Source organism: Bison bison, unplaced genomic scaffold (assembly GCF_000754665.1).
Source record: "Bison bison bison isolate TAMUID 2011002044 unplaced genomic scaffold, Bison_UMD1.0 scf7180017864032, whole genome shotgun sequence".
Taxonomy (NCBI): Eukaryota; Metazoa; Chordata; class Mammalia; order Artiodactyla; family Bovidae; genus Bison; species Bison bison.
Window position 1 is genome coordinate 18,590 of NW_011494604.1, and position 7,796 is coordinate 26,385.

Genomic DNA, 7,796 nt, shown 5'->3' on the forward strand with positions numbered 1-7,796 from the left:
AGTGAACTCCGGGAGTTGGTGATGGACAGGGAGGCCTGGCGTGCTGCAATTCATGGGGTCGCAAAGAGTCAGACATGACTGAGCAACTGAACTGAACTGAACTGAGATACCTTATTATTGTTGTTCCATCAGAAATCACTGACATTTCTTCCATTAGTTATGACTAACTTAAGATTTTATTTTGTGGTTACTAAGAATATGTGGGATAAAGGTTCACAAGGTCTTTCTATTGACATGTCCCTTTGACTATGATGATACTGAGAACAGTCTTAACTCTGGAGGTCCTTGAGTATCGGCTTCTATATGTTGTACACATGAGGTAAATTAAACTATCAGGGACAAAATCTTCCCATGTAATGATACTTTCTGGCAGAAACTCAAGGATTATGAAGATAAGTGCTCCTGAGTCTCTCCCAGGAGGAAGCCATTGGGAAGTGCCCACAATATAGAAATGTGAAGGAGGTCGTGCCCTTGTACACATATTTTTTTCTCTTATAGCTCTATATTCCATTTCTACAGTTGTGTTTAGTATCAGTATGGTTAGTACTCTCACATTTCCATTTCAGAGTCCTGTCAATGGTCGGCCTGAGTCTAATAGCTTTGGGGACAGGAGGTATCAAACCCTGTGTGGCAGCTTTTGGTGGAGACCAATTTGAAGAAAAACATGTAAGAGTCCTGTCATTTCTGTATTTTCAAGAATTAGAGCAGGCATTAAATGACAGGTAGCCATTTGCTAAGACTGAAGTTATCTAGTAGTTAGAACATATCTGAGTAGTGTTCAGTGCTGGGTACTGATCATTAATGAAGAGAAAAATGGAAACATTTCAAAGGAATATGACCAGGACTAAAAAGATGCAGCTTAGGAAGAAAAATTGATGGAAATGAAGATATTTAGACTGGATAAGATAAGACTTAAAAGAGAATATTATAACTATCTATAGATACTGGAAGTTGTTGTTTAGTCACTCAGTTGTGTCCAACTCTTTGCGACCCCATGGGCTGCAGCACGCCAGGCATCCCTGTCCATGGGATTTTCCAGGTGAGAGTACTGGAGTGGGTTGCCATTTCTTTCTCCAGAGGATCTTCCCAACCCAGGGATCAAACCTATGTCTCCTGCATTGCAGGCAGATTCTTTACCTTCTGAGTTACTCCCTTTATATAGATATTGGAAGGATGTCAGTAATTAAACCAAAGATCAATGAGAGAAAGCTATAGGAAGTTAGCTTTTCACTTGGTGAAAGGAAAAACTTCAAATATTAATGAGTTCACTCTCACTTAAGGTATTTAAGAAGTTACATGGTCATCACTTTGGGAATGGGAGGTGATAAGTAGTTTGGAGATGATATAAGCATCTCTAGCTTTGGGATTCTATGAAGGAGAAAATGACCATTTGGAATAAAACAGAATGAATTTCTTTAGATGATCCTGTCTTGATGATCATTCCTTCTTTTCCTAGACACTTTCCACTGTCCATGGGGGATGGGGGGACAGTATGAATAAAGGTAAAAACATACCTGTTAAGGAAGCAGTGACAACTAGGCAAGGAAAATACTCTATTCTTAGATCAACCAACATTTCTAGCTTCCTCTTTTTACCTCTCAGTTTTCCTTTTTGACAGTCTTCATGTATTATTCCCTCTTCTATAGCTATTTATCATGTTTCTTTTATCATGTTTGTTTTTTACTCTTGTTCTTTCTCTGTATCATGTCTTCCTGCATTTCTCTAACCTTTCAGACCATGTGGGTTATTTTATATTCTTTTTTTTTTTAATATTCTTTATCTACCCAAGGGTTCATAGATTATAATTGCTTGCTCACCTTAGAGAAATCACCAAACTCTGGCAAATGGGATTCTATGCACAATGAATTCTACACATAGATGAATGGAGCAGGTTTAAATGGGGACCAGAAGAGGAAGCAGAACACACCATTAATGGAAAATGGAGATTGTGCTGATGTGTCAGGGGAGTCAGAATGAAGCACAGAAGTGCATAATGAATAAAGTGTCAGCAACTTTATTTGAAAGCTGCTTCATTTTGTAAGTGCTCCACAAAGATATTTCAGTAATAGGACAAACCCACTTCCAAGTTTCCACTGGCCACTGCCCAGCCCACAGACTTTCTTTAATAGTCTCTGGCAGATTTCCCATGAGCATTAGGTAAATTATTCTGTTTGATCAACGATTTACTCAACTGTTCCGTATTCCAGTCCTATTCCTACCACACATTCCACAAAATCTATTATTTAACTCAGCCACTCATTCACTAACTTAATTCAGTTTAATAAACATTTACTGAATCTAAGATAAGACAGGTGCTATGCTAGTGATGCTTGTGAGGATTACAGAAAGTAATTTTTTTTTTTTCTGCTCTGAAGGAACTCTCAACCTACTGAAACAGAAATTTAATACAGAGACTAATACTAGAATAAACACTATAGGACACAGTACATAGACATAGTATACAAGATGGTCATTTTTGCCAATATAAAAGGGTAAAAAAATGTTAAAGATGATTGTACTAGGGTGTGAAAGATAGAGAAATGTTTATTTTGGGTCAGCAAGATATGTGTTAAAATATCTAATATGACATTCACATACTTTGGAGACAGTATCTGAATCATACCTCTTAATGAGTCTGAAGAGGTGGGGGGTGGACCAAGGAGGCACATTGAACTGATGATTTGTCCTGTTTTGGCTTTTTTTTTTTTTTTCAGGCAGAGGAACGGACTAGATACTTCTCAGTCTTCTACCTCTCCATCAATGCAGGGAGCTTGATTTCTACATTTGTCACACCCATGCTGAGAGGTTGGGATCTTTTCTGAGGGCCTCTGTATAAGCTTTACTCTGCCCAGCCAGAATTCCGTTCAAGGCTTCTTACTGTCCACCTTCTCCTTTTATATGAGTTTGAAAATCTGAGCGAATTTCTTTTAATCTTGATTTGTCTGGCCCAAAAGAAGGATTGTGGATTAGGTGTTGGGAGGAAAGAAGATGGCTATGTCTATGACCTCAAAAACCTGAGCTTACAGAACAGAACATCAAAAATTTAAGATTCAGGATTAATTTGGTTCTGTTTTTTCCTGTAGGAGATGTGCAGTGTTTTGGGAAGGACTGCTACGCATTGGCTTTTGGAGTTCCAGGATTGCTTATGCTGATAGCTCTTGGTAAGTGCAGTGAAGGAAACTAATAACCACTGATGCCTTCCACGTGGAAAGCATGAGTAAGCACTATACACAGACTATTTTATTTAGTCCTCACGCAAACCTATTAGGTGTTATTGTAGGGGTTTCCCCTAGACATTGTAGATAAATTAACTGAATAAAGTTAGAAGCCTTAAAAAAAATAGTGCCCACAGTTATATAATAAGCTTCCTGAGAGTTTTAAAAAGATTGATCCTTGGATGCCATGTAGAACCAAATAAACCAGGATCTCTGTGGGATACGGCTGTGGCATCTAAAATTTTTTAAGTATCTAGTTGATTCTAATTGTAGTCACAGTTGAGATGTACTGATCTACATTGCAATATATAATGAAGCAAAGAAAATAATCCTTCCTCTTGAACCAGCTTATTTCATCTGATAACTATCTGGTAACTGGAAGATGTAAAAACTTTTTGGGACTTTTAAAGCTTCTAGGGTCAGCTGTTTCTGCCTTGCTCTGCAATGCTTCCAAGAAGTTTGCTCCTGAGCAAAGAGAATAAGAGGAGTTGAATAAGTAGGGGAAAACTGATGCAACTTAGATCAAGTGGCATTCTCTTTACCACTGAGAAACCAGCAATGGAAGAGGAAGAGGAATATATGCGTTGCTTAGTTTAAACAGTCTAAGGGGAAACTTGGACATGATTGTTTTTAATCATTGACCTGGAAACCTGTTCTCACACTGAGCCTGTGGGTGACACCCCCCTGGAGGATATCCAGTCCAAACACATAAAGAGCTCAATAAAGGATAAAGAGCCCAGAGGCTCAGCTGATTATTTTCAAACAGAGTTTGGGGGATAATAATATTACTCAGGCAAGTTGCAATTCCAATTCCAAGGAAATTTATGTGTTAGTTTAGGGCCCAGTGATAATACATTCTGCTTCCTTCTCTCTTCAAAGCCAAATATATTCCTAGTTTTCCTGATTAGTACTATGTCTTTTTCTCTGGATCATTGCACAATATTATTTACATATCATAGTAATTATGAAGATCAAAAGAGATGCTTTTGAAATGTTTACAAATTATGAAATGTTTAATTGAATGTTAAATGTTAAGTGTTAGCTGTCATCATTAGTTACTTCAGTTTTCTGGGTACTAATAAATCAGTTCTCTGATTTTTCACTATAATTTCATTTATTTGATTTTTTCACTCATTAATTCATTCAACAAACATCTATTTAATGAACACTTAATGTGTTAGATTCTGTGCTAGGTACTGGGATCACGTTGTTGAATTAGGTAGCTACAGAATTTATGCTTTCAAAGGATTTATTTGGTCCAGCAGGAAGAGGGAGACAGATAAGTAAACAGGATCTTTCAATATAGTATCATCACTGTCACAACTAGAGAAATACAGAGGAAGCTATAAGAACACAGAGGGATACCTAAGACTTTGAGGCTCAGAAAAGCTTTGCCTAAAGAAATGATAGGGAAGGTAAGACCTAAAGCATTAACAGCAGTTAATCAAAGAAGAGATTGAAAGTGAAACAGAAATAGGACATGGTATCTATAAGACAAAGGGTTGAGAAATAGTATGACATATTTGAAGGCCTTGAAGGAACAGAGGAGAAAGAGGAGAAACTGACAGAAACCAGATAATGAAAGGCTTTTAACTTATTAAGGAATTAGAACTTTATCAGGAGAATAGTAGGGAGCTTCAAAAGGGTTTTAAATAGAGGTATGATCGTTAGATGTTTATTTTTCAGTGGTATTTCTGACTGTAATGTGGAAAAAGAATGGATTAAGGGTGAGACAAAGGATACTTTGTCTTGATTATTGAATTTTGGGTACTTCCTTAAATTTTGTGCTCAAGGTGAGTGCCTACCTTGGCTCACCTTCTTCAGCACTGACAGAACTGACAAACTTGATATGATTAGATGCGTGAAAGTAAGAGAGAAGATAAGCCAGTATTGAATGCAGCATTCTGACTTGAGCAAATGGGTGGATAGTAGGAGTATGCTCTAAGGGAGACTAGGTTTGGGGCAATACTAATGAATTTAGTTTTGGACATGTAACATTTAGATGTTTTTGGAACATCTAATTGGGAGTACCAAACTTTTAAATCTATATTTATTTGGAAATACAGGTTTAAAGTCCAGAATAAATGTCTGGGCTATAGATATAGAGCCGGAGCTATTAGTATATGGATAGCAATTAAGTCAGGAAAATAGATGGAATGACTAAGAGTATGATAAAGGAGAACAAGGATAGGACCTTGAGGAATACCAATATTTAAAAGACAAACAAATGAGCTAAGCACCAGGCATTAGAAAGAAACAAGTTATGGCAAGTATTTACAAGGAATTTTGTTGTCCTGGTGAAACATTAAGTTCTCTTCACTGTGATAAGTGCAGAAATAAAGATATCTACAAGGATGTACAGCAAAGGCAATAAATAAGTTGCGCTGAAGCCATTCAAATAAAGATTCACTAAAGAAAAGTTGGGGAAGGGCTCTCCAGGTAGGGAAAAAAACCGCAAATGAAGAGGTATAAAACAGAACGTGGCATTTTGAAACCAGGGTGATTTCAATAATAACGCAATCAGATCTTTAGGGGACAATCTCCATGGCATAAACCTTTAGAATAATGTTTCAAATCTGTATGGGAATGAGTCTTATTGTAATGAAAACTTAATAGTAATTAGTTTCTCCAATATGTGGATTGTCAACTCTTGATATATTTATATTATTAATATTAAAGAGATTATTCAGTGTTAGGCATACTTTTATACAAGCCAGCACTTATTTATAAGTTGTTGTATTTCCTTTAAGATGAAAATGTGTTGACTCAAATTTTGTATTTGAATTAGGTAAAGGATTCAGCAGTTAAACAAAAAAAGTCAGGTAAAGAGGGGAAAGCCCACAGATGAGACTAAAAACAAATGTCCAAAGGAATAGTAGTTCTACCTTTGATACCAAGAGGATTTCAGGAAGGGGATCATTCAGAGTAACAAATGTTACTGACTGGGAAAGCAAGATAAGGGTGAAAAATGTCCATTAAATATGGTGACACAAAGGTCTTTGATTTGATGATAACAGTTATGGTAGACTGGTGGAGTTTCAAGAATAATTAGAGCAGGTTGGGAAGTGAATAAAATGAATGAAAGAGGAAACAGTAAGAAGTTATAGCTGAAAGGTGACATGGAGTCAGGAGAGGATATTAAGCATGCTTGATTATTATTAGGAACACTCCAGTAAAGAAAGATGTTGAAGATGTAAGGCAAGACAGTATGATCAATACGAAAGCACACATGGTAGAATTGTATTTACACAAGAGGAGGAACATTACCTTCACGTAACTGGAGAGAGGAGGGGCTGGGTATGGATACAAATATTAATAGATTTGGTGGCAGTTGAGGGAGTTTTCATTTGAAGCCTTCTATTTTCTTTGTGAAGTAAGAGGCAACAATGTCTACTAGTGGAAGTAAATGTTAGAGAAACTCAGGGTACCTACCCATCTTCATCAGTTAAGTGGCCTTCAAATTTAAGTGTGACCTTGTCAAGTTGATCACCTGACCTTCTTTTTATCACTCCATTGTCACATTTTAGACCAGAATTCCTGAGAAGTTCATCCCCTTTCTAGGATCATTATTAGTTTCAAGAGCTGTCTATTTCCCATCCAAAATTTTCTGCTTGTCAACATACCTTTTTTATCTGCCCACTTGTCTCTCAGGATTAGCATTCTTTATCTGAACTTTTTTTTTTTAATCAACAATAAGAAGGCCATGCTAAGTCACTTCAGTCGTGTGCAACTCTGTGTGACCCCATAGACAGCAGCCCACCAGGCTCCTCCGTCCCTGGGATTCTCTAGGCAAGAACACTGGAGTGGATTGCCATTTCCTTCTCCAATGCATGAAAGTGAAAAGTGAAAGTGAAGTCACTCAGTTGTGTCCTACTCTTAGCAACCCCATGGACTGCAGCCCACCAACCTCCTCTGTCCATGGGATTTTCCAGGCAAGAGTACTGGAGTGGGGTGCCATTGCCTTCTCCAAAGAAGGCCATGGTAAGTGGTAAAGCATGCTATTTGGAGAAGTTTGGGAGAAACTCAGAGGATAATAAAGAAAAAGTGGTAGAGTGAGCCTGACAGAGAAGAATGGAGAAAGTAGAAAGTTAAGATAGAGAAAAGTAGGGTGATTCAGGCATTCTGGATGTAAGGATATTGGAGATTGTTACTGGTCACTGAAGAAGGCATTTTTGGTAAAGGAGCTGCTAGAGGAACATCTTTCTTGCTGGAGCCAGGAAATCCATTCAAGAGGAAAGTATATTGGAGATGGTACCAAAATGGAGGTTTCCCACAAATTTTAGTTAAATTTAATACACGTTGGCCACCTGATGCAAGGAGCTGACTCATTTGAAAAGACCCTGATTCTGGGAAAGATTGAGGGCAGGAGGACAAGGGGACGACAGAGGATGAGATGGTTGGATGGCATCACTGACACAATGGACATGGTTTGGGTAAACTCCGGGAGTTGGTGATGGACAGGGAGGCCTAGCGTGCTGCAGTTCATGGGGTTGCAAAGAGTCGGACACAACGGAGCGACTGAACTGAACTGAATATACTTGAAGAAAAAACCTTACGATTTTATAATTGTAAAAGTAATAT

The 7,796-nt window shown here is 37.8% G+C and overlaps 1 protein-coding gene across 1 annotated transcript in view; it reads left to right on the forward strand.

Annotated features, from left to right (window-relative positions):
* LOC104984495 (solute carrier family 15 member 2) overlaps window positions 1–7,796 on the forward strand; it is a 45,336-nt gene that overhangs the window by 12,852 nt on the left and 24,688 nt on the right. The window contains exons 5-7 of the mRNA XM_010834239.1: window positions 567–666; window positions 2,715–2,805; window positions 3,084–3,161. Coding sequence (XP_010832541.1) covers window positions 567–666; window positions 2,715–2,805; window positions 3,084–3,161 — 269 coding nt within the window. The remainder of the gene's footprint in view (window positions 1–566; window positions 667–2,714; window positions 2,806–3,083; window positions 3,162–7,796) is intronic.